Here is a 27,848-nt window from a genome sequence, read left to right on the forward strand (position 1 = left end):
ATAGTGGGCCCAAGCATGACAAGGATTGTAAGGACGGCACAGGACCGGGCAGTGTTTCATTCTGTTGTACATAGGGTCGCTAAGAATCAGAACTGGCTTGATGACACCTAACAACAACAACAATCTTTATGGAAGCAGATCGCCAGGTCTTTTCCTTCTCAGAGCTGCTAGCGGATACATGGCTCAGTTAGCAGTCAAGTGCTTAACCATTGTGCCACCAGGGCTCCTCTCAGGTGGACCCCTAGAAATCCCACAGAACATCATGCTGTTTTTTATATTGATGGTATTAGGGCAAATAAACTTTTCTGTGGTTTACCTAGTATCCTCTGGCATGCATAAGTTTTACTAAGACATCTAAAATACTTTTAAATTCACCAAGTCCAATTACTCAATACCATCAATGTAAAGAACAGCATGATGTTCTGTGGGATATCAAGGTGATCAAGGTCCCTCTAGACTAGGATTTCTCGTTCTCAGCATTATAGATGTATTTCTTTTGTTTGTTTATATTCTTCAGCTTATTTAATAAATATTTTGAAGGTGTTTTAATTTATGTAATAATTCTTATGCACAGAAAGTCCATTGGAACCCTAGTGGCGTAGTGGTTAAAGAGCTTGGCTGCTAACCAAATTCCACCAGCTGCTCCTTGGAAACCCTATGGGGCAGTTCTACTCTGTCCTATAGGGTCGCTATGAGTCAGAATCGACTCAACAGCAATGGGTTTGGTTTGGTACGGGTAAGTCCACTGACCTTATTTATTAACTCTCCTAGAGTTTTTGTCTTAGAATTTTCTAGTGAAGTAATTATGTAATATTAAAACAGTTAACTTTTCTTGTTTCTCATTATTCAGAGATCTTAGTTTGTTTGGTTTTTTTGTTTGTTTGCTTGCTTTGTTTTTTATTCTTGTAGAACAGCTATTAGCACCACTTATTTTACTATATTAAATAGGTACATTCCTGGAGAACATGTTTATTTTAGTTATCTGGTTTAACAGCAATCAAGCCCTTACAGAAGTATACTTACTAAGATGAAAAGATGTTGTTTCAAGCATATTATTGATTGAAAAATACCTACATTATCAGATATTTTGTCTTAAAATATCTATCTTTGAAAGGATATGCATCAAAATTCTAATGCTAGATCAAGACTAATGATTTTCAAGTGTTCACTGGCTTTTGGAATGTGGGGCCAGCATTTGAAGAGGCTCAAGCTAACCTTCTGGATGATGAGAACAGAGACTAGCCATTTCAACTGAGGCCTCACAGACCAACCTATTACAGTCAACCCAACAGTTGACTGAAGCTGCAAGAGTGACCCTTGGTGAAATCAGAATTAGGACTGCCCAGTTGAGCCTAGCCCAAGTTTCTGACCCACAACCTCAAGGATAATCCAGAAAACTCTTTGGACTCACTGAAGGCAGCCTCTCTTAGTTTTGAGCACCCGTTTCCAAAGGCCCACTTAATCAAGAAGGATCTTATACTCTAACCAGATAAGCATCTTCCATCAGAACCGTTCATTTCTTCCTTTGTATTCAATTTTGTAATTTCTTCAGGCTGACATACTTTCACCACACTCTCTGTTAAGAAAAAAGAATGTGGCCAAAGAATAGACTTTGCTGCCTGTCATGGATTGAATTGTGTCCCCTCAAAATATCTGTCAACCTGGCTAGGTCATGATTCCCAGTATTGTTTGATTGTCTACCATTTTGTAATCTGAGGTGATTTCCCTATGGATTGTAAATCCTATCACCATGAGGTAATAACATGGATTAGTGGCAGTTATATTGATGAAATCTACAAGATTAGATAGTGTCTTAAGCCAATCTCTTTTGAGATATAAAAGAGAGAAGCAAGCAGAGAGACATGGGGACCTCATGCCACCGAGAAAACAGTGCAGAAACAAAGTGCATCCTTTGGACCTGAGGTTCCTGCACTGAGATACTCCCAGACCAAGGGAAGACTGATGACAGGGACCTCCCTCCAGAGCTGACAAAGAAGGAAAGCCATCTCCTGGAGCCAAAGCCCTGAATTTGGACTTGTAGCCTACTAGACTGTGAGAGGATAAAATTTCTCTTTGTTGAAGATATCCACTTGTGGTATTTTTGTTACAGCAACGCTAAATGACTAAGACACTGCCCTTTACAAGTCCTAAATTAGCTGGCTCTTTTCATAGTTGATAAAAGAAATTCTAAGAGCAGACATGAGTCAGATGGATTTTTCTATTGTGTCTTTTTTTCTTTTTCAACTTCCCAGATAATCACAAATCATCTACACTGATTTCCGAGCTCTCTGCTGGGAAAGATTTTTTCTTATAATCCAAAAATTCTAAAAGTGAAGACAACTTCCAGCCCTACTACAAATTTTACCCCACCCTAACCAGTAAATAGAAGTTCCTCCAGAGTCAAAACTCATGAAGAAAATCTGGGAGATTGCCTCTCTGACCACTTCCCAGTTAACAGTGTAATGAAGACACCCCCTCTGCCACAGCGTCAGTGGAGGAAATGTGGAGAGCAGTAATAAGTCACTCTTACCCTCCCAGACAGGGTGGTGTCAGTGGAGGCCTAGTGGATATCCAAAATTGCCTCCACTCCCCACGCAACAGTAATGAGAAGCCAAGAGAAAAACCTGGATTTCTATCCCACCTGGCAATAGGACAGAGATTCCGCCACTCGTGCCATTAAATAATATCAGAGAAACCCAACTAAAAATGAAAATTTAAATAAGACCCAGATTCTCATAATACAATACCTAAAATGTTCAGGTTTCAGTTAAAAATTACTCATTATACCCAAACTGTTATAACTTATGTGTATATGATGCAAAACCTAGAGCAAACACTCCAAGAGCTATAAAAAGAAACATATTCAAAAACATTATTTAAAAAAACCCATTGCCGTTGAGTCGATTCCAACTCATAGTGACCCTATAGGACAGAGTAGAACTGCCACAAACGGTTTCCAAAGAGTGGCTGGTGGATTCAAACAGCTGACCTTTTGGTCTGCAGCCATAGCTTTAACCATATAGAAAAGTCAAAATGGTATTCTTAAAAAGGTTGAAGTAATCAACAGGAAAGATGGAAACAAAACACAGAAATATGAAAAACAGACAAAACAACCACAAAAAAATAGAAGTGAAGACTTAAGTTTTAACATACCAACAATTATATTAAATATAAATGGTCTGACAAGACCGTACTTCAAATACAATGCTATAGATAGAGTGAAAGTAAAAGGATAGAAAAAGATATACCATGCAAACATAAATTAAAAGAAAGCAGGAGAAGCTATAATAATATCAGATAAAGTCAACTTCAAAGAAAAAAAATTTTAATAGACATAGAGAAGGACATTAGATGACAGCTTAGGTGAAATTGAACAATTCCACAAAACACACAATCTACAAAATCTACAACTCATCGATTATGAGGAAGATATTTTGACTAGTCCTATATAGGGTCACTATGAGTCGGAATCAACTCGACCACAATGTGTGTTCGGTTTTTTTTTAAAAAATCACTAATAAAGTCCCTAAACCCGTAGCTGTCAAGTCCATTCCAACTCATAGCGACCCTATAGGACAGAGTAGAATTGCCCCATAGGGTTTCCAAGTCTGTAAATTTTGACAGAAGCAAACTGTCACATCTTTCTCCCTTGGAGCAGCTGGTGAGCTTAAACCACCAACCTTTCCATTAGCAGCCAGGTGTTTAACCACTGCACCACCAGGGCTCTGAAAGGTCTTTAGATGGCTCAAAAGGTTTGCACCTGGCTTCTAAACTAAAGGCTGGCAGTTCAGTACCCCTGGGGTACCATGGAAGATCGACCTGGTGATCTGCTTCTGTTAAGATTACAACCAAGAAAGTCCTATGGAGAAATTCTACTCTGTAAATATGAGCTTGTCATGAATAGGAACTGACTCGATGGCAATTAACAACGACAACAATCACTAGTAAGGAAATTGAATTTGAAATTGAAAAATTCTCCAAAAAGCAATCTCCAAGCACTTATAGTTTCATTGGAAAATTTTAACAAATGTTTGAAAAAAGGATTAAATCCAATTCTAGAGAATTTCTTCCAGAAAATAGAAGAGAGAACACTTCCCAATTCATTTTATGAAGCTAGTATTTTTACCCTGAAACCAAAACCAGACAAAGACAGTACAAAAAAGAAAACCACAGACTAATATCCCTTGTGAATACAGATGCAAAAAATTCTTAACAAAATGTTAGCAAATATATAAATGGATTACACACATGACTAAGTAGGGCTTATTCCAAGAGTGCAAGGCTAGTTCAATATTCAAAAATTAAAAAAAAAGTAACCCATCGTATTAATAAGCTAAGAAGAAAAATTACATGATCATATTGGTAGAGTAAAAGAATTTGGCAACTTTTTCCATTTTTCAGATAATCACATATCATCTACAGTGATTTCTAAGCCCTCTGCTGAGGATTTTATGTTCCAAAAATCCTCAAAGTGAAGACAATTAGGAATAGAAATGGAAAATTCTCAACTTGATAAAGAGCATGTGCAAAAAAACATAGAAACCCTTAGAAATCTAAGGCTAAGTAAAGAATTCTTAGAATTGATGCCAAAACACGATTCATACAAAAACCAAACCAAACGCGTTGCTGTGGAGTCAATTCTGACTCGTAGCAACACTACAGGACAGAGTAGAACTGCCTCATAGTGTTTCCAAGGAGCGGCTAGCAGACTTGAACTGATGAGCTTTCGGTTAGCAGACGAGCTCTTAACCACTGCGCCAGCAGCATTCAAGATTATGAAGAGAGAAAAACGCTAAATTGGACTTCCTCAAAATTAAATAATTTTGCTGTGTGAAAGCCCTTTTATTAGGAGGATAAAAAAACAACAGACTAGGAGAAATATTTGCAAGCTGCATATCCAAAAAAGATACAGTATTGGGGATATATAAACAACTTCACAGAACTCAACAGTAAAAAAGAAATTAGAGAAAGATATAAACAGACATTTCACCAAGGAAGACATAGAGATGGCAAATGAGCACATGCAATGATGCTGAACATCATTAGCCATTAGGGAAATGAAAGTCAAAACAACAAAATATCACTACAAACCTATCAGAAAGGTGAAAGCAAAAAATCACAACAGCAAATGCTGGTGAGGATACAGAAAATCTGAATCACTCACACTGCTGGTGGTACAGGCCTCCCAGGAAACAATTGGGCAAACTTCTTAAAAACATAACCAAAAATAAATAAATAATAAACCAAACCCATCGTCATCCAGTCAATTCTGACTCATAGCAACCCTATAGGACAGAGTATAACTGCCCCACAGGGTTTCCATGGAGTGGCTGGTGGATTCTAACTGCCAACCTTTTGGTTAGCGGCCATAGCTCTTAACCACTGCACCACCAGATAGCTCCTCTTAAAAACATAAGCATGCAAATATCATATGCTCCAGCAATTTTATTCCTGGTTATCTATCCCAGAGAAATGTTCACACAAACCTTAATAATATAATGTGCATAATACTCAATATGTTCACAGCAGCTTTATTTATAATAGCCCAAAACTGGGAACAATCCATATGTCCTTCAACAAGTAAATGATTAAACAAACTGCATACTTCCATACCACAGATACTCCCATAACCCATTGCTGTCAAGTTGATTTCAACTCATAGCGACCCTATAGGACAGAGGGGAACTGCCCAATAGGGTTTCCAAGTCTATAATCTTTACAGAAGCAGACTGCCACATCTTTTCCCTCAGAGCAGCTGGTGGGTACAAACCTAAATTGTGTTATTATGAGAAATCGTTATTTCCTTCCTTATTCTATTTTTGTCTGTGTTTTTCTATTTTTTGAATGTATTACAAAGTACATATTATGTTTAAAATCAGAAAAAATAAGCTATTAAAAAGAGGCAGCTGGGCTATTTAAATGGCAATGTTTTAATGTGTCATATTGAGTGGACGTAATCTGAGCTACGTCAAATAAATTTATTTTCTTATCTCATAAGAAAAATATAACCCTGAAAAGATATCTAATTAAAACCCATTTCTAATTTTCTACTTTGAAAACATTTGGCCAGTATTTGGGGATATGACAACATCAAGCGTCATCTACAGAAAAATGTACTATATTGAAGAATTTTTAGTCGTTTCATATTATTTTGTAACTATCATTGTAAATAACTGAACACTGTGAAAAGCAGTTTTTTTTTTTTTTTACATAAGTATGACTGTTACTTGACTGTCATGAACATCAGTATTATTCTTTGCTACCATTCAATGAGCACTTACCATGAACCAGCTACTGCCGTATCAGTGCATACGTATAACCTCCAATGAAGCAGCAGCTATTATCATTCACATTTTATGGTTGGAGAAAGTTATCCAGGGTCTATCACACAGAGTTCAAGCAAAACTTTAAATTCAGCTCTGTCTGACATTAATACCCCTGCTACTTATTTCATTACAGGTAATGCACTAATAGAATTAAAAGAGAAAATATATATATTAAAATACACACTGGACCATTAATGTATTTTTAAGAACAGTAACTAAAATAACAGAATTTCCTCATTTCTCTCTTCCCACAAACCACATTTTTACCAACCTTTCTGAGGAAGCTACAACAAACATTGCTTAATCATTACCTCCTATACATTATATCCAGTTAGACACAACTATGCCTATGGCCCATTTGCATGTCATACCAGAGAATTTCCCTTTATCTTATGCATGAAGATAAATAGAGATAATTATGGAGCACTGGCGGCGCAGTGGCTAAGAGTTTGGCCGCTAACCAAAAGGTCCGCAGTTTGAATCCACCAGCTGCTTCTCAGAAATCCTATGGGGCGGCTCTACCGTGTCCTATAGAGTCACCATGAGTAGGAATAGACTCGACGGCAACCTTTTCTTTTATTACTAATAATTAGTAACTATTACTGATTATATATCATATTATATATAGTATTATTATAATTAGTAATAATTACTAATAATCTATCCAAAATTAATCCTGACAATTCAACATTCTTAGCTTAGAAGCACTACAAGATACTATAGTGAGATTAACAGTTTAGCAAGCAGTTAAGACAAAAACCAAAAGCACGGTATCAGTATCAGAAGTAGCACTTTGCTACTTTCTGAATATGCTTCTCATTTTAGCTTCCTTTTTTACACTGCAAATTTTTCACATTCTAAATTTTACCCACAAAGATAATTTTGGGCATATAATTTTTGCCTCTAATAATAACATGCTTCCTCTCAATTCAGTAACCAAAAACGAGAAAATTATTCTTTAGCCCAAGTTAATGGAAAACATAGACACAGCATCATCCCAAACTGCCTTTACTAGTCCTACTGCCTTCCGTGGAAAGACAAGTCATTAGAATCCTTATACGTCTCTGTAGAAGGAATTCATTCATTCATTAATACATTTGACAACCCAACAAATATTTTTCAAGCACCTACTATAGATCACATGCTTTTCCAGGGCTGGCATAATGAAGTTTCTAAACTCTACCAGGGTTTTCAAAAACACATACTTAGACATAAGTCAACATAGGGCAGATTTTTCCCGCAGTATGTTCACTGAAACCCTAATCTGGAGAGGGGAAGGTGAAGTGAGAGGTGTAAACAGTCCCTAGTCAATAGTTCAGAGCTCTACACATCCTATCGTCTCCCTAAAGATTCACAAAGTACATCTGCCTGTAAAGTGATGCAATAAAGACACTTCTATAACTTTCACTTTTTTTCTGAACTCATTCAACGATGGGACACATTTTAACACATTCCTTTTAATACCTCAAAACACTGTGCTCTGCAGATCATACATTGGGAAATGCTGGGATATTTTTTTCTCTTGCTGAAAGCCATGGATTTTCTAAACCTCTGCCAATCAGCAGACTAGAGTTTGTAGGCACAATTCAGTTTGTGCTAATATCTCATGGGTACATACTTTCCTACTTATTTTCTCTGTGAGTTTCCTCAATTTCAGAAGTTTGGTCATTTGAATTTCAACAAACCTGATTACATTAAAGCACCTAGTATTGCATGACAGTTGAGAAACTCCTAGTTTAAAAGAAGATGTAAAGCAAGAATCCTGAAGCGAAAAGAAACATTCCTTCTGTGTCCACAGTTGAACGTTTTGTAAAATAATCAGAAACTAAACAGGACATGCATATCCCAAATTGGACTGATAATAAGCTGGGAACTTGATTAAAAAAAAAAGATTCTTGGGTCCTACCTCAGTCTTACTGAATCAGGATCTCCAGGGGGCATTAAATAAAGGTAGCGATCATGAGGGTGATTCATATTATCTAATCATGACAGTTTCAAAAACCCTGACAATTTCATTAGGGGCACTGACTATCCCTAAAAGTTAGGTCTAGCCTTTTTATTGTGTGCATTAAAGTAAAAATCTTCTTGAATCATTTGTTTCACAATGCCGTCGTATCTTCTAACCTTAGAAATCATCAGTCTTCTATATCCATCTTCAGTTAAAATATAATTGAAATATAAGCAAAATAAAAGTGATTTCTACAAAGAAAGAAGTAATGTCAAAGAAGAAAAAATACTCAGAGGCCAAACACCATTAAAGCATCCTGTGTTGAATATTAGTGGTTGAAAAACTATGAGATTCTTAGCTCTGTGTCCTCTCTAACCTAAACAAGCATTCCATACTTGAAAAAAAAAAAAAAATTAAGAAAGAAGGTGAAAAACAACTAAAAATTAAGCTTAACTTTGAGTCCCATTTCCTGATCATTTTCCTAATTCAACTTTTTTAAATAAGGAGGCGAGTGTAGAATTCTTCCTAAAAAACCAGTCTAAAACATCAGATATTTAGGTAGTTGCCAAACCACTTATCAATAAAGAAAAAGAGCTTGCTTGGATTTAGTAATTGCTTTTCTGCAATTAAAAAAAAAAAAAAAAACAACCAACCAACCAAACCCCTTGCCATTGAGTCGATTCTGACTCATAGCAATTCTGTAGCACAGAGTAAAACAGCCCCCAAAGGATCTCTAAGGCTGTGATCTTTATAGGGAGCCCTGGTGCAGCAGTGGTTAAGAGCTCAGGCTGCTAATGAAAAGGTTGGCAGTTTGAATCTGCCAGCCCGTCCTTGAAAACCCTCTGGGGGCAGTTCTACTCCGTTGACTTGATGGCAACATGTTTGGTTTTTGGTTTCAAAATCTTTAAAACTGCCACATCATTCTCCTGCAGAACGGCTGCTGGATTTGAACCGCAGAACTTCCAGACCACTGCACCACCAGGGCTCCTTTGTCCTCAGTTAGTAAACATGTAGTCATAATCCTCCTCAAGTCTCAAAGAGATGAAATCATTTTGCTTGGCGACATTAAAATAACACACTCAAAAGAAATAAAAAGTGCTTGAATAAAAACAGAATGTTAAACGGTTAAGATTTCTTTCATGAGTTTTAAAAATATTAAAAGTTATGTCAAAATATAAAATAAAACATGCTATATTATGTTAACGTCATGTCAATATGCTGTTAAAATATGTTAAAAGTGAGCACCAAATATGATTTACTTGAAAAAGTTTTGTGACACTCTTTTATCTATTGTCAGATTAACACGTACAAAAATTAGCCCTTAGAAGCATTTTTCTCTTAAATTTAATACTCTCTTTTTTTGTGTCCAATAACAACAACCAAAGATGCCTTTTGATAAAATTTAGCATCTCCATCCAAAGTCAGATAATCACTTTTAATCCTTATGTCTCTATAAAATCTTCTCTTTAAAAAAAATGTTTCTCCCATCCCTACTTAATTTTTTATAAACAATAAAAAATTCAAGGTGTTTTAAAACACACCTTTCTATCTTTTGATAACTCTTAACCTCCTTTTGTGTTATTCTCACACCTGTGAAAATTATATATGCATCTCATATTTCATATTCTGTTTTCTTCTACTCACTAACTACATTACATTTCTTTAATCTCCTCTTAAAGAGATTAGCTCATCCAAACTGAACATTGACTTTAGTTTCCCTCAAGTTCAAAACACAATAGGTACAAAAAAAGCACATAAGAATATGTTTATTCCCTCAATGTCAGTGTCAAATTAAATGACGTGTAATTTTAATTAATAAAATAATTTTATGTTATGTTACATTACCTAAAAAGATTGTACGTTTACTTGCTTCAAATTTATTTACAGGAAGCTTTAAACTCATTTGTTTTTCCTTTCCCACTTAAATCTCCAATTTTCTTCTACACAATCCTTATAGTTAGACAATTTAGATTTTTGGTTATACATTCCATGTGCACAAAAGTGGATTAATTTACTTGAGCAGACAGGTTATTTTGTTTTAAAGAAAGTATACACTATTGTAACTGGCTACTTGAAATTGGAAAATAAATTATTTAAATTCCTAAAAATATTGAAATAATTCGATACAGTTAATAACCTACTAAGCGTAAATAATAAGCATAAAAACTTGCAAAACTTCAACCAAAGCATAAAACTAGGATCGTTTTGGCTGTTGCTAACCACCTATAAAATCACTATGAAGTTATTTCATCTCTTATCCTAAGGTTTTTCATTTTAAAAAGAGGGAATTTATGACTTCTAACATTCCTTTGCTTCTAAATGTCTGGGTCCCTTTAGACATGCAGTGCAGTTTCAGCCCTGAGTTCAGTACCTGTTACAAGCACATTTACACACACACACCACAATCACATTTCTGTTAAGGAAATCTTATGAAAGAAAGAATACAGAAATTCAAATTAGAGGCCAGGCATTTTCATACATTATTAGTGGGCCAGTAACTGGATATCCTTTTCTGAAAGTCAGTGTGACAATATTAAAAATCGTAATGAGAAAGCCCTTCAGTCCAGTATTTGCATTTCTAGAAATCAATCCTGAAGAACAATTTGCACATTTACGTGAACATACATGTTTGAGGATCTATAGTGCAACATTGGATGTATAATATGCATTTCATACTAAACAAATTCAAACCCGGTTTTTTATTTCTACTCTTAATTTTATTCTACCTATATTTCCACATTCTAATGAATGGCTCCAGTGACTCAAGTCAAATATTAAGGAGTCATTATTCATTCCTCCTTCACAATCAATCCACTAAAAAGTCCTTTTCTTTTTCTTCTAAAATACATTTAGAATCAGTCACTCGTCTAGATCTCTACTGCTACCACCCCAGTCCCAGTCATCTTTATCTCTCACTATAGTTCAGTAGTAAGAAACCCCAAAGTTATTTCTCCCCATTTACTCTTGTTCCTCAGAACCACAGAGGCGAAAAGTGATCATTTTAAAACATAAATAAGATCATGGCACTTCCCTGCTTAAAACCCCTCCATGGCTTCCCAATGCACTTAAAACAAAATCTAAGTGCCTCACTCTGATGTCTGCTAGCTTCTCCAAGTTCATCTCATGCCAGGTTCTCCTTAGCTTTGTTGACGCTGGCCAGAAATGACAATTCCTAAAACTTACCAAGCTCTTTCCAGCTCTAAGGCCCTGGATCATGCTTCTCTCCACCCTGAAAAGCAGCTTTCATGACTGGCTTCTCATGATCCTGTCATCACAAAAGCCTTCCCAGGCCCACATATTTACCCTTTTGTATACTATTACATCATACTATTTGTTTCCTTCATACACTCACTTCAATCTCCAAATATCTTTTTTTTTTTTTTTTTTTACTGATTTTTTTATCTCAGCTCACTAGTACATAAAATTGAGATGGCAGAAAACTGTTTTATTGTTGTTACCCCAGCACCGTGTATAGTCCATCAATAAAATAATAGTAGGGAGAATGACAAAAAAAAAAAAAACCTGTTGCTGTCGGGTCGATGTTTTCTTTCATTTGCCATGAATAAGATTTAGATCCCTGGGTGATGCAAATAGTTAAGCACTTGACTGCTAGCTGCATGGTTGACGGTTGGAACACACCCAGAGCTGCCTCAGGAGACAGGGCTGTCGATTTCCTTCCAAAAGGTCACAGCCTTGAAAACCCTACTCTGCACACATGGCGTGGCCATGAGTCGGAATCAACTCGACAACAACTACCAACAACAGCAAGATATTGTTTACATCATGAGTCCTGGAGTAACAATTTTACAGATCAGCCAATTCCTATATGTAATCTACTTTAGCTAAAATAATACAAAACATCAGTTAGGCAAGAATTTGGTGAAAACCTGCATACTAAGCAGGAATGTATTACAAATTTACAATCTGGCTTCAGCAATCATCTTAGCTTTACCTCTGGCCACACACTTACCTTAATTTGTGGCCATTTCTCTTAGGGAAATATAAGTTATACAGAATGGCTGTAACTCAAGGAGCGTATGGCAAGAGATGAAGCAAAGACGATTACTGAGGGCATATCAGACTTTTGTACCGGACTGCGGAGTGTGTTTTGGTTTAGATTTTTGAGCAATGTTTGCTTACTTTAAGAGCAAGAGGGTATCTGAGCAAGAGTGAGGGACTAGATGCAGCAAGCAAATTGCCACCTAAATACCACGAACACAATAACATTGCTGCTATCTTACAATCAGCATCACATTTTCTTATGTCAGACTAAAACTTATATTTTCCCCTACTATTTAGTTTTCAAGAAGGCCTGGTGGTAGAGTGGTTAAGTGCTTAGCTGCTAACTGAAAGGTCAGCGGTTCAAACTCACCAGCTGCTCTGTGGGAGACAGATGTGGCAGTCTGCTTCCATAGAGATTACAGCCTTGAAACCCTATGGGGCAGTAGCTATGAGTTGGAACCAACTGCTGGGAAATGGGTTTGGTTATTTAGTTTTCAAAGAGGTTATATTACAACCTATGCTGCAATATGTGCCCTGTTCCCAAAATTTGTGAAGTTGATGTTATCCAATCTTGTCCTATCTTAGATGATATACTAGATCCTACATAAGTATTCTTACCACTGATAACATTCTTATCTCATTCATTCCAAACACTGCTACATTTTAAAATGCACCCTCTATTCATCTAACCACTTGCATATTCTATTTTTACTTCCAAAATGGAGTCTACTTACCTAATAAGTGCACTTCTAAAACCCTACTGCATAGATACTTTGTTATATATATTTTTTTCTATTTGATATCATTCGATAATCAGGAAATTGGTCTTGGAACCAATTAATTTTAATATTAATTTCCTATATTAACACAGACAAATATAACAACCTCAACTTTTTAAAAAATGATGCTACTTACAGGACCCAATTCTCCTTTCTCTTCTTACTCTAAGCTGTTTCTTCACATAACTAACCCATGAAAGTTTCTGAATTTGTAACCCTCTGGTTTTGTTCTACATTACTTCAACATTTGCTATTAAAAGTTCCAGGAAGGACAATAAAAATGCTAAGATCTACTGTCATTAGCACATTCCTCTGGCTATCCCATAATTGTTTTTCCATTAAAAATGACTCTTTGAAAATAAAGTAGAAATAGAATTAGTCACATTTCCTTTTTGAGATTTGGAATAATAACACACTTCTTCATCTAACCAGAGCAACACTTGGGCTACTCATAAAGTTCTGTATCTTTAACCTAGAGAGCCCAAAATGAGCTAGTTTCAGTTCTTCGGAAAAGCTCCACCCCTTCTATAAATCCCCCCTCTCTTCCTCTTAAATCAGATATCATCACCTCTAGGATGCACTACTGTAAGCACAGTCATTAAATCACAAAGGGAAAAACTATAGATCTCAATACTCAATGAGGTCAAACACCTGCAAAGGAAAGCAGGTCATCTCTTTTGGAGGAGGATTGTATATAATATGGGGAATGAGAGTCAGAGGATTAACAATTCAGAGAGCCACTGAAGTGATGAATAATGCACAGTCTGTCTCTATAATCTCCTACCTCACACAGTTCACATGAGGAGTAAAGCAATGAGCAGTGAAAGATACTTAAACCTTCTCTCCACTTACCTGTACCAATAAATTGCAATACAGAGTTAGTGACCTACTTTTGTACTACTTCTGTAGATTAAAACAAACAAACAAAAAACAAAACAACAGAAACTTACCTTCAAAAATGGACCCCAGTTGATATTCTCCACTAAAAAATTGTGGCAAGGAAAATACAAGTGCCCCTAGTCCTATCATAAAGGATGCAAATGCAAGCCATCTTGGTTTGTGTCCTCTCTCGCCAAAGAATGATACGAATATAGACAACACACAGAATGAGATATCATAGCTGGATGATATCAGGCCAGTCAGGGAACTCTTCATTTCATAGCGCTTCTCAATAGTAGAAATGCTAATATTTACTAGGCCATTGACTACAATACCTAAAAGAGAAAAAAAGGAAATCTGTGTGCATTATTACAACTTTGTCATATAGGTTATGATTATTAACACAATGTACTAACGTTTGATTTTTCCATTTCATTTGATATTTTTAAATGTACCAGTTTAAAAAAACCCACAAAATTGCAAAGTTCTATAACTCAAACCTACTTCCTTGAAAATCGCAGTTCACTTTTAAATTGTACACTTCTGAATTTTCAGGTGCGGTTGGAAACCACCAGCAGCTCCGTGGGAGAAAGGTGTGGCAGTCTGCTTCCGTAAAGATTTACAGCCTTGGAAACTCTATGGGGTTGCTATGAGTCAGAATCGATTGAACGGCAGTGGATTTTTTTTTTTCCCCGGAAACAAAATTGATACACCTTACATATTAAGTTGTAGTTAATTGGGCTTAATTCGTTTTTCTTTAAATAACAAACACAAAATTAGACTGGAAAACTTCATGAAGCCAAGGTGCTAGAGAGTTTCAAAGGTGGCATACTCCCACAAGCCTCCCTAGGAAAATCACAAGTACAGGTGACCCCACAGGTCATTTACAATGCTTAACTTCTCAAATTACTCAGTCCTTAAACAAACTTATTTATGAAACAGATCACTTTGACCTGGTCTTAAGAAAGTGAAACTGAGTTCTCAAACCTCTTTTTTTCTAACACTCTTACAGAAGTTAAATTGATCATTTAAAAGGTACTGCAACAAAATTAAACATAAGCTAAGAGTCTTATTTCAACCACTGGCATTCTAAGTTGTACACAATGTAAAAGCAAAAAACAAAACAAAGCAAAAAACAAAAAAAAACTACTTCATCTACTCATCTAATTATTAAAACTATACAGAGGAATAAAAGGCTGAAAATCCCGCTTTGACTAACTTAACAAAAGTGTCCTGTCCAGATACAAATTTATAGGAATTTAAAATTACCAAAAAATAAAAATAAAAAGCATTTGATCAAATTATAAGTTTTTAAACTAGTTATCCCTTTTTAGAGATCATTAATCTTTTTCATTCATTAATTAATGGGAAGAGTATTCACATGCCAACAATCTGTTGAAATTTTGCTTCATCAAGATTTGAAATGAAAATAAATTTCTACAAAGGTGATATAAGAGGTTTCGTAAGTCCTAATGTGATTTTTAGTTTTATGCCAGTTTAATAAGTCTATTAAGAAGCCCTGGTGGCACAGTGGTTAAGTGCTCAGCTGCTAACCTACAGGTAAGCGGTTCAAACCCACCAGCTGCTCCATGGGGGAAAGATATGGCAGTCTGCTTCCGTAAAGATTGCAGCCTTAGAAACCGTATGGTGAAGTTCTCCTCTGTCCTATTGGGTTGCTATGAGTTGGAATCGATTCAACAGGAATGGGAGAGGAGGATAAACCAAATTATAATTCCTGAGGTTTCAAAATAAAGTATCTAAGGTATCTAGTAATGATGCTTTTATAAGGAGATAAAATTATCTGAGAATAGGAAAATTTCTCCAACCAAAAATCAACTCCCCAACACACTTGTCATACTAACTAAAAATCAGTCATTTGAAATCAATGCCTTTACAGTAAAAAATTTTTTTGGAAAAACTAAATTCATAAATTCTTCTGGAATAAATAGCACATTAAGCCTGTGAATCACAAAGTGAATGCTATGCTACCCAAGCTCCAAGAGCTCTGCTTAAAAACTAACTAAATCAATGATCTACGACATACTGCCTGTCAAGTATATATTGTAAATGCATGAAAACTGGAGGCATGTTAGAAAATTAAGTGCAAAGAGAAACCCTATTTGTTCATTTGAGAAATGCCGAGTTAGATAAATTAATTTGACATTATTTTCCCCCATTATCAAAACTAAACCCACTGCTGTCGAGTTGAATCCAACTCATGGTGACCCCATGTGTTACCCAGTAGAACTGTTCCAAAGGGTTTTCTGGGCTCTAGTCTTCATGGAAGCAGATCACTAGCCTTTCTTCTGCAGTGCTGCCGGTGGATCTGAACTGCCAACCTTCTGGTTAGCCGTCAATCGCAGACCATTTGTGCCACACAGGGACCATTTGCCCCATTAAACACTTATTAACATATTATGGAAATAGTCTTCCCAAGAAACATATTTGAGATACCTGGCAACAATGTTTTCAGACATTAAGGTTAAACACAAACATGAATGAATTTGTCATGTTGCTTTCATCTATGATTATGCTTCTAAAATTGAGGACCTCTTAGTCGGAACTGACTCAATGGCAATGAGTTTTTGGGTATATGCAGCTTCAGACTAAACCGGATACATATTTCTAAAGTGTCAATTATATTTGATAATTTTAAACAATATTTTCGTATTAAATATAAAATGATACATTCTGGAGTAATATTAAAATTTCCAAATAACTGTTAAGATAAGACAAAAGATAAGAAAATTTTCACTTCTTTGAACTACATATTCTTGATACCAAGATGTTTCACAATCACTGCTTTTGTACAAGATGAAGACACTGACTAAAAGTGAGCTTTGGTGAGGACAAGAACAGTGGAAATAACACTTGAGCACAAAACTACCTTCAGTAGAGGAGCTGTGGTTGACATGCAATCAACAACTATTTATTTAATGCCTAACGTGTACAAAGCAAAGGGCACTGGGTTCCTTGGAAAGGGGTAGCAGAGATAAGAACAGAAAGTATACATTTAAATGCAGATTTTTATTAATCTAAAAAAGAGCAACTTCTAACCACCCCTCCCCCCAAAAAATATTTCCTGGATCACATCTTTTCCAATCAGTCTTTGATTGACTCATCTTTACAAAAATATTTTGAGACTTTGATTTGAGAGACCAAAAATCTCTGTTGTTGTTAGGTGCCATTGAGTCAGATCCAACTCATAGCGACCTTATACACAACAGAACAAAACCTTGCCTGCCTGCGCCATCCCCACAATCGTTGCTATGTTTGAGCCCATTGTTGTCACCAGTGTGTCAATCCATCTCATCCAGGGTCTTCCTCATTTTCACTGACCCTCTACTTTACCAAGCATGACGTCCTTCTCCAGGAACTGGTCCTTCCTGATAACATGTCCAAAATATGTGAGACGAAGTCTCGTCATTCTCGCCTCTAAGGAGCATTCTGGCTGTACTTCTTGCAAGAAAGATTTGTTTGTTCTTCTGGCAGTTCATGTTGTATTCAATATTCTTCCCCAACATCATAATTCAAAGGCATCAATTCTTCTTCTGTCTTCCTTATTCATTGCCCAGCTTTTGAGGGCATATGAGGTGATTGAAAACACCATGGCTTGAATCAGGCACAGCATAGTCCTCAAAGTGGTATCCTTGCTTTTTAACACTAAAAAGAGGTATTTTGCATTGTTTGATTTCTTGGCTGCTGTTTCCATGGGCACTGATTATGGATTCAAGTAAAACGAAATCCTTGACAACTTCAATATTTTCTCCATTTATCATGATGCTGCTTATTGGTTCAGTTGTGAGGATTTTTGTTTTCTTTATGTTGAGGTGTAATCCATACTGAAGGCTGTAGTCTTTGATTTTCATCAATAAGTGCTTCAAATCCTCTTCACTTTCAGCAAGCAAGCATCTGCATATCACAGGTTGTTAATGAGTCTTCCTCCAATCCTAATGCCCCATTTTTCTTCTTATAATCCAGTTTCTCTGATTGTTTGCTCAGCATACAGATTGAATAAGTATGGTGAAAGGATACAATCTTGATACACACCTTTCCTGATTTTAAACCACACAGTATCCCCTTGTTCTGTTCAAATGACTCTATTTTCTTGGTCTACACACAGGTTCCTCATGAGCGCAGTTAAGTGTTCTTCATTAATCTCTACATACCATCAAATTCAAACTAACCTTCACCACGTACTTTAAAATACTCCATTTTGTGCCTATCCCTCCTCAGTTTATCACCTTCAAGTTTCTTCCCAGTTCTTTCATCCCCTGTATTAGAAGCACCACCTCAAGCAGCTTTTGCCTTCTCTATGCTTTCTTCCAAGGAGCCCTGGTGGCACAGTGGTTAAGCACTCTGCTGCTAACCAAAAGGTGGGCAGGTCAAACCCACCAGCCACTCTGCTGGAGAAAGATGTGGCAGTCTGCTTACATAAAGATTTGCAGCCTTGTAAACCCTATGGGGCAGTTCTACTCTGTCCTCTAGGGTCGCTACGATTCGGAACCGACTTGATGGCAAGGGATTTTTCAGGTTATGCTTTCTTCCACAGGGGCCATTCTCCCTCTACCATAGCACTCCTCTTCCAAACCTTGCTTAGATTGCAACCTCCTGAGGGTATAAACCTAGGCTTAATCTGTAACTCCCAAGAGAACGTAAAAGAGATCCTTGAACAAAACAGGTTACTGCCCACGGCTAATACAGGCGAAACCTTAGACAATGCCGGAAGCCTTTCCTAATTTACTCGCTGGGTACCACTTGTGTTCACATACCCTCAAACTATTCACAAAACATTAATGCTTATTTCTAATCTATACTAGAAACGTAAAATACATTTATATTTTGAAGAATCGCCCAACTCACTTCTGTAAAAGTATTAACCCTTTAATGCCAGAAACGATTTCAAAAATCCTTTAGTATAGGATTCAGAAAAACGTACACTTTCGTACTGTGGAATCGATTTCCCCAGGGGATACCGTCGCCAAACGCTAACTTGCAATTTTCATGTTGCCTGGAGGAATCGAATCTGCTAAACTGAGGTCGAGCAAAAACCAGAAAAAGCTTGTATAGCAAGATTTAAATGTTGTGATGAAAGAGAAGCCCAAAAGCTCAAATGTGGAAGCCTGAACATGATTCGTTCAAGTGCTGCGAGCGCTTGCAAGTTACAAGCCCTGGCCCGCCTGCACCGCCAGCTAACACCGGTGGATCCCCCCGCACCTGCCCTCTGCCGGTTGCCCCCCGCCACCTCTCCGAGCCCCCTCCTCGCTCTCCGATAGGCCAATCCTATCTCCATCGGGCGCTGGACTTTACCTTGCGTAAGGGCCAGAAGGCAGTAGTGAAGCAGGTAGCCCCGTGGCGTGTTGCACCGCTGGAGACATTCGGGGTGGAAGTTCCCCCATCCGCAGGGCCCCTCCTCAAACTCGGGTAGCGAACGTGGCCTGGATCGCTCCTGGGAGGCAGAGTGAGTTCCTGGAAGAGGTGAGGCAGAATGCGGCTGTTGTGGCTCCGGTGACTTCTGGGGCTCCTGAGGCTCCTGCAGCTGTGAATCTTCTTTCTGCGTGTCAGAGGGCAAGGCAGAGACCTCTACGTGAGAGGGCGATGCAGACAAACGGCGCGGGGTGTCCGGGCTGGAGGGGACGAAAGCCGGGTTCTCGATGCCTTTGGCGTCCTGCATGGTGAGAATGGGTTCTCCCGACCCCAGTGCCTCGGAGCAGCAAAAAACCAGAACCCGCTCTAGCTCCTCCCATGAACAGGTAACAGCGCCCCCGTGCGGGACCAATCCAACTCCCTGCCGCCTGCCTTCTAGGGCTCTTGCCCCCGCCGCCACCGGGACCTTCCTCTGTGAATGCCCGGCCGCCCTGAGCTCCTTAGCGCCCAGCGCGCGGCCGCCCTGAGCGCCCAGCTCTGGTACAGTTGGCGCTCCACTGCACCTCACCTGACGCTGCTGGGGCCAACCGGAATGCACAGCATGGGCGTGTGGTCCGGCAGCGGCCAGGTGAGGGAGGAAAGTCCTGAGGCCACCCTTGGCCGGTGCCCAAGCGGAACTGTCTTACAACCTTCTCCCTCTCTCCCCGCCTCCCCGCCCAGGGACTGGGAACAAACAGGTCGTGGGAGTCTGGTGGCCGAAGGCTCCCCATGGGTGCTGGCACGAAAGCGGTAAGCGCGGTTGCATCAGGAGATCGTTCAAGAAAATATCCTGCAGTGTTCTTCCTTTGCTGCTTACTAAAACAGGCTGACTTCAAGAACAAGCAGCCACAGGAACAATCCTTTAGATTCCATGAGCATCCTGATAAGCCTTTTCCCTGTCATCCTCCCTAGAAGTGTATTCTCCTCCCCCACCCCCATTATTAACATCACAGCCCAACTACCGTTTTGATTTTACTTCCTCCAAACTGAGGGGATAGAAATTAAAAAAGTTTAAAAACATATATCTCATTCTCCCTGATGAATAGTGCATATCTAAGATCAACAACGCTCATAAACATGTAAAGAATTTCTACTTGGAATAAATAGCAAGAACACTTTGAAGAACTGATCACAATTAGGTGATATTGGTTACAATTCATTCATTCATCAAATAAATATTTGCTAAGTATTTCCTTGATGCCAAGCATTGTTCTCCAGGGGTACCAGAGTAAAGGAAACTGACAAATATCCTACCCTCATAGTATTTACATTCTAATAGAGGGTTGTTGTCGTTGGTACCCTCTAGACAATTTCCACTCATGCCGATCCCATGTGTACTGAGTAGAACTGCTCCATTAGGTTTTCAAGGCTGTGACCTCTCGGAAGCAGTATCTTCCAAGGCACCGCTGGGTGAGTTAAAACTTACAGTCTTCCAGGTAGTAAGCACAAGTGCTTATCCGTCTGCTCCACTCAAACCTGTTACCGTTGAATTGATTCCGACTCAAAGAGACCCTATAGGACAGAGTAGAACTGCCCCATGAAGTTTCCAAGGAACCCCTGGTGGATTCGAACTGTTGACATTTTGGTTAGCAGCGGTAGAACGTAACCACTACGCCACGAGGGTTTCCACACAAGGACTCCCTAATAGGGAGAGAGAGACCATAAGTGACAAATACATAGCACATTGCACAGTGATAAGTACTATGGAGAACAGTAAGCCAGGGAAAGGAGTAGAGTGTGTTTGTTTTGGGAGGTGTGATGCATTTTAAATAAAGCAGTCAAGGAAGTCTCACTGAAAAGATGATATTTGAGAAAGACTTGATTTAGATGCGGGAGACAGCCTTGTATATTGGAGTTATAAATTGGCTAGTGTGGAATGAGTTGGTCAGAAGCAATAGGGGTTAAGGGCAAAGGTAAAGGGGTAGAGGCAGGGGCAGATTACCCAATAAGCAAGGCAAGCACAGGTTTATTTGTACTTAACTTTCTAATCTGTAGTGAACAATTTCACAGGTTTTCACCACCTGTGAAATTATTCACTGCATATTAGAAAGTAAGCACAAGTAAATTTGTGCTTACCTTGCTGACTGGATAATCTGTCCCTGTCAGAGATCGTAAATTTTAAGAGGCTTTGATTCTATAGGAAGGTGCTGGAGGGTCGGGAGAGAGACAGATATCAGCCATACCTAGAAGTAGAATCTTTGATAGAGTGAAAAAATGTGAAACTGTTCACTACAGATGATCTGGTAACCAAGGTGCTTACCTTGCCTATTAGATAATCCACCCCTGGGCAGAGATGAAGTGAGAAAGAAGTGATTGGAAGGAGACCATGAAGACCTTAAAACCAAAAACCAAACCCATTGCTATGGAGTCGATTTTGACTCATAGTGACCTTGTAGGACAGAGTAGAACTGCACTGTAGGGTTTCCAAGGCTGTATATCTTTACGGAAGCAAACTGCCACGTCTTTCTTCTGCAGAGTTATATAGATTTATGCTTTTATTGTGAGTAAAACCAGAAGGTTTTGAGAAGAAGAGTCACATGAGCTGACTTAGGTTTTCAAAGCCTCCATTCTCCCCTTCTAAAGATATTCTAATATATCCCAAAGGAATATGTTTTAAGCGAAGAAGTTTTTATAACTGTATATCAAGCTTTGAAAATGTTTATCTTTGCCAAATAAAATAAAGATTTATTCAATAAGGAACATAAACAAAGCAACACGTATTTCCTTTTTGCTATGTACTCAGGGTTATACACACATTGCCATTATGTTTATAAAACTGGAGAGTGGTAAGGAACTCTTCAAACTAATTATTAATTATAAATAGTCTCAAAATAATATTATTGGACTACCTTTATCACGGTTTATGGAAATCTCAGATGTTACTGGATACCACACTGCTATACTGTATTGTTTTCAGTATACTAGTACTAGTATTCATTTATAAGGGCCCTTTTAGAGAACTTCACCAAATATTAATATCGAGTTCTAGAGAGAGTTTTTAAGTATTGCTGTCTTCATTTAACACCTAGCCTATGGACTACCCAAAAAGCTATTTCCAGATTCAGTGCTACTGCCTCTTGAGTAGAAATGATTTGATCCCACATGATAGTCATATCCAAATGTGGCCTTAAACTCAGAGAAGAAAATATGGAAAGTGAAAGTTTATCTCCTTACCTTGAAACAAGATGCTTTTATTTCTTCTAACTGCAGGTACTAGGTTCATTTAAGTTTAGCCCACAGCAATGTTTTCAAACACTACTACTTTATAATAAAAATAAACTAGAATCCACAAGAAAGAAAATATCACAGTGCATGACATAATATGCTAAGAACTGTTTTGTGAAACTTATTTCAATTATTTATGTTTTAGGTACTGGGTTGAGGGATTGAGATATAAAATGCATGTCTAACTTTTTTTTTAACCTTTTTTAAATTTTATTTATGTGAAATTATTGTGCTTTAAGTGAAAGTTTACGATTCAAGTCAGTTTCTCATACAAAAATTTATACACACATTGTTCTGTGACTCTAGTTGCTCTCCCTGCAATGTGACCTTACATTCCTCCTTTCCACCCTGATTTTCCCATGTCCATTCAACCAGCTCCTAACCTTCTGTGCCTTCTCATCTTACCTCTGGACAGTAGCTGCCCGTTTAGTCTCGTGCATCTACTGGAGCTAAAAAGCACACTCTTCATGAGTATCATTTTATGTCCCATAGTCTAGTCCAATCTTTGTCTGAAAAGTTGGCCTCGGAAATTGTTTTAGTTCTAGGCTGACAAAGAGTCCAGGGGCCATCTCAGTCAGATCATTAAGTGTGGTCTTCTTACTAGAATTTGGGTTCTGCACCCCACCCTTCCCCTGCTTCATCAGGGACTCTCCGTTGTTTTCCCTGTCAAGGCGGTCATTGGTGATAGCCATCCAGTTCTTCTGGTTTCAGGCTGATGAAGTCTCTCGTTTATGTGTCACTTTCTGTCTCTTGGGCAAATATTTTCCTTGTGACTTTAGTGTTCTTCATTCTCCTTTACTCTAGGTGAGTCGAGACCAATTGATGAATTTTAGATGGCTGTTTGCTAAGTTTTAAGACCTCAGACACCACTCACGAAAGTAGGATGCAGAACATTTTCTTAATAAACTTTGTTATGCCAATTGACCTAGATGTCCCCTGAAAGCATGGTCCCCAGACCTCCGCCCCTGCTACTCTGTCCCTCAGAGTGTTTGGCTGTATTCAGGAAACTTCTTAGCTTTGGTTTAGTCCACTTGTGCTGAGTTCCCCTGTAGTGTATGCTGTCCTTCCCTTCGCCTAAGATAAGTCTTGTCTACTATCTAGTTAGTGAATAACGCTCACCCTCCTTCCCCACGCTCGTAATGATCAAAGAATATTTTCTTCTATGTTTAAACTTTTTCTTGAGTTCTTATAATAGTGGTCTTATGCAATATTTGTCCTTCTGTGACTAACTTTGAATAGACATTGCTGTTTCGTTCCAGTCAAAAAAGGTTTGGAAAACACTGACATAGAACATGGGGACAGAGCAGAAGTAGGAATTAACATTTTTTAAGTGTTTGCTATACGTCCTGTTATGGATTGAACTGTGTCCCCCAAAAATATGTGTTGTAAACCCTAATCCCTGTACCTGTGGCTCAGAGCCCTGGCAGCACAGCAGTTAAGGGCCTGGCTGCTAATCAAAAGGTCAGCAGTCTGAATCCACAAGACACTCATTGGAAACTCTGTGGGGTAGTTCTACTCTGTCCTATAGGGTTGCTATGAGTCAGAATTGACTCAACAGATTTATCTCTGTAGGTTAGGATTATTGCATAGCAATTCTGGGAGATCAAAACTCCTATTTCTCTGATGTTGATGAGATTTATAAGCCTAACACTGCCCTGAATATCCAAGATTTTGAAGGTATCCAAATTAGGCTTCATATGTAATCCTCCCAAGTCTTATTCAACAACACTGGACTCAAAGTAGGTCTCTAAATGTGTAAATAGGTATGACCCCATTTTATCTATGGAATATGAAGTAATTTACTCAACCAGTGACGTTTTCTTCAATAAGACATAGTTACATATAGCCAGGGGCAGATTATCCAACAGGCAGATCGTTTGTAGTGAACAATTTCACATATTTTCACCACATCAAAGATTCTATTTCTAAACATGGCTGGCTTCTGTCTCTCTCCCAACCCCACAGCACCTTCCTACAGAATCAAAGCCTCTTTTCAAATTTGCAGTCCCTGATAGGGATGGATCACTCAGTATGCAAGTTAAGCATGGGCTTATTTGTGGTTACCGATGTGGTAAAACCCAGATTAGTAAGTAAGCACAAGTAAGCCTGCGCTTACCTTACTTATTGAGTGATCCGGCCCTGCGTACAGCCATGGTTTAAGACTATTTTGTAGCTTTGAAGTAGTAAATTCAAAATATACTATTAAAATCAAAGTAGCATAATCATTATGCACTTAATCCATGCTACCTATGGAGAAATCTCTACTCTTACAGTATTAGAGAGTATAATTTTTTTGAGAGATTAGCAAAAGTGCTATTGCTTCATTTTAAATACATCTTGCTCTTACTGAAAGTGTTACCAATAAGACTTCCTGTTCCCTTGCATTCATTATGATGCAATGATGGAAGGAAGGTGGGTCAGATTTTCAATAAAGACAAGAAAGGAAGAAAGAGAGATAATTCTATGGAAAATTGTCATTTTTTAATTCCTTAATCAATCTAGTGTAAATCTGTCTCTGATGAGCATAGTCAAAATTTACCATGTTGAATTACAGAAGTTAATTGATAAAACTGCTATTCTTTTAGTGGGTTTTATTTCCTAATTTTTTAGGGGTGGGGAATGGGAAAGCAGTGTCCAGATTTCATAGTAAAGTTCCACTGGACACAGAAGCAGGTGTCCCTGCCTGGTCTCTCTGAGACAAAGTCCATAGTCTTAGTCGTTGCATTATAATGTGTTCTCAAGTGGTTATATCTCTGCTGATGAAATTGTTCTAAACCAGGATAACATTTTAAGAAGCCCTGAAAACTAAACCAAACCCACTGTCGTCGAGTCTATTCCAACTCATAGTGACCCTGTAGGACAGAGTAGAACTTTACAGAAGCAGACTGCTACCTCTTTCTTCCACAAAGCAGCTAGTGGGTTTGAACCGCCAACCTTTTGATTAGCTGAGTGCTGTCACCAAATAAATTTAAGAAAAAAATATGGCTTGACATCTAATTATGTCAAAGTTGAATCGTGCTTTATTTATTTTTGGTGATTATCCACCATAATCTAAATATATAATATTAAATAACATTTCACTAGTGAATTCACTCAGCCACTTGAAGGTACTTTTTGGCAATTAACATTCAATGACAGACAAAATTAGACTTTCTATAGGATTCACGCTGAAGTTCTTCTGTAACTGACTTGGTCAAATGGCAACGAGTTGCCTTTAGAAACCTCTAGACTAAAATAAAATCATGACTTAGTTCTTTGGCAAGTAACTCTAAAGTGTCAAAGCAGTATTTGTTCAGGCATTTGAGAGACTCTTTGAGAAAAATATTGGCCCCTCACCAGGCATTGACTTAGACTATGTTCCGGGCACTTCCATGAGGATGTGGAGTTACCTCCAGGCAAAAATAAAATACAGCCTCTTTAATTTGTATAACTGCATATTATTCTGCCAATTACCATCTTCTGTAAAGACTATGGAAACCCTAGTGGTGTAGTGGTTAAGAGCTATGGCTGCTAACCCAAAGGTCAGCAGTTCAAATACGCCAGGCACTCCTTGAAAAGCCTATGGGGCAGTTCTACTTTGTCCTATAGGGTCGCTATGAGTTGGAGTCAACTTGACAGCAACAGGTTTGTTTTTCGTTTTTTTTTTTTTTTTTTGGTAAAGAATATATGGCTCTTTTCAGACAGAGAGTGGCAGATTGGATAAAAAACACTATTCATCTATATGCTGCCTACAAGAGACACATCTTAGACTTAAAGACACAAACAAACTAAAACTAGAAGGATGTGAAAAAGATATCAAGCAAACAACACTCAGAAAAGAGCAGGAGTGGCAATATTAATCTCTGATAAAATAGACTTTAAAGCAAAATCCACCACAAAGGATAAGGAAGTACACTATATAATGATTAAAGGGTCAACACACCAGGAGGACATAACCATAATAAATATTTTTGCACCTAACCACAGGTCTCCAAAATACATAAAAGAAACTCTAATAGCACTGAAAAAGAGAGATAGACAGCTCCACAATAGTAGCAGGAGATTTCAACACACCACTTTCAGTGAAGGACAGAACATCCAGAAAGAAGCTCAACAAAGACACAGCAGATCTAAATGCTACAACCAACTAACTTGATCTCATAGCCATTTACAGAACACTCCACCCAACAGCAGCCAAGTATACTTTCTTTTCCAATGCACATGGAACATTCTCCAGAATAGACCACATATTAGGTCATAAAGCAAGCCTTAACAAAATCCAAAGCACTAATATATTACAAAGCATCTTTTCTGACCATAAAGCCATAAAAGTAGAAATCAATAACAGAAAAAGCAAGGAAAAAAAATCAAACACATGGAAACTGCAACACCTTGCTCAAAAACTTCTGGGTTATAGAAGAAATTAAGGATGAAATAAAGAAATTCATAGAATCAAACAAGAACGAAAACACATCCTACCAGAACCTTTGGGACACAGCAAAATCAGTGCTCAGAGGTCAGTTTATAGCAATAAATGCACACATCCCAAAAGAAGAAAGGGCCATAATCAAAACATTAACCCCACAACTGGAACAAGTAGAAAGAGAACAGCAAAAGAAGCCCTCGGGTGCCAGAAGAAAGGAAATAACAAGAATTAGAGCAGAATTAAATGAAATAAAGAATAGAAAAACAATTGAAAGAGTTAACAAGACCAAAAGCTGGTTGGTTCTTTGAAAAGATCTACAAAATTGATAAACCATTGGCCAAACTGACAAAAGCAAAACAGGAGAAGAAGCAGATAAAACATATAAGAAATTAGATGGGTGATATCACAACAGACCCATTTAAAATTAAAAGAATCATAACAGAATACTATGCAAAACTATACTCTAACAAATTTGAAAACCTAGAGGAAATGGAGAAATTTCTAGAAACTCACTACCTACCTAAAGTAACACAAAGAAAGGTAGAACAACTAAATAAACCCGTAACAGAAGAAAAGATTGAAAACCTAATTTAAAAACTCCCAACAAAAAAGAAAACTCTGGCCCGGATGGCTTCACTGGAAAATTCTACCAAACTTTCAGAGAAGAGTTAACACCACTACTACAAAGGTATTTCAGAGCATAGAAAAGGATGGAATACTCCCTAACTCGTTCTATGAAACCAGAATAACCCTGATATCAAAACCAGGCAAAGACACCACAAAAAAAGAAAATTACAGACCAATATCCCTCATGAACATTGATGCAAAAATCCTCAACAAAATTCTAGCCAATAGAATTCAGCAACATATCAAAAAAA

At 37.9% G+C, this 27,848-nt stretch overlaps 1 protein-coding gene across 2 annotated transcripts in view; it reads right to left on the minus strand.

The window, feature by feature from the left end:
• SLCO4C1 (solute carrier organic anion transporter family member 4C1) overlaps nucleotides 1-19,656 on the minus strand; it is a 71,567-nt gene extending 51,911 nt beyond the window's left edge. The window contains exons 1-2 of one of the 2 annotated variants that reach the window (XR_002823833.1): nucleotides 19,245-19,653; nucleotides 14,006-14,269 (exon numbers count right to left, since the gene is read on the minus strand). Coding sequence is in view for 1 of the 2 variants with exons in the window: in XM_004375051.3 (XP_004375108.2) it covers nucleotides 14,006-14,269; nucleotides 19,245-19,608 (628 nt within the window). In the remaining variant the exon portion in view is untranslated. Of the gene's footprint in view, nucleotides 1-14,005; nucleotides 14,270-19,244 lie in introns of both variants that reach the window. The other variant, XM_004375051.3, reaches the window with a different exon arrangement.
• Nucleotides 19,657-27,848: the final 8,192 nt, after the last annotated feature.

Source organism: Trichechus manatus, unplaced genomic scaffold, assembly GCF_000243295.1.
Source record: "Trichechus manatus latirostris isolate Lorelei unplaced genomic scaffold, TriManLat1.0 scaffold00032, whole genome shotgun sequence".
Taxonomy (NCBI): domain Eukaryota; kingdom Metazoa; phylum Chordata; class Mammalia; order Sirenia; family Trichechidae; genus Trichechus; species Trichechus manatus.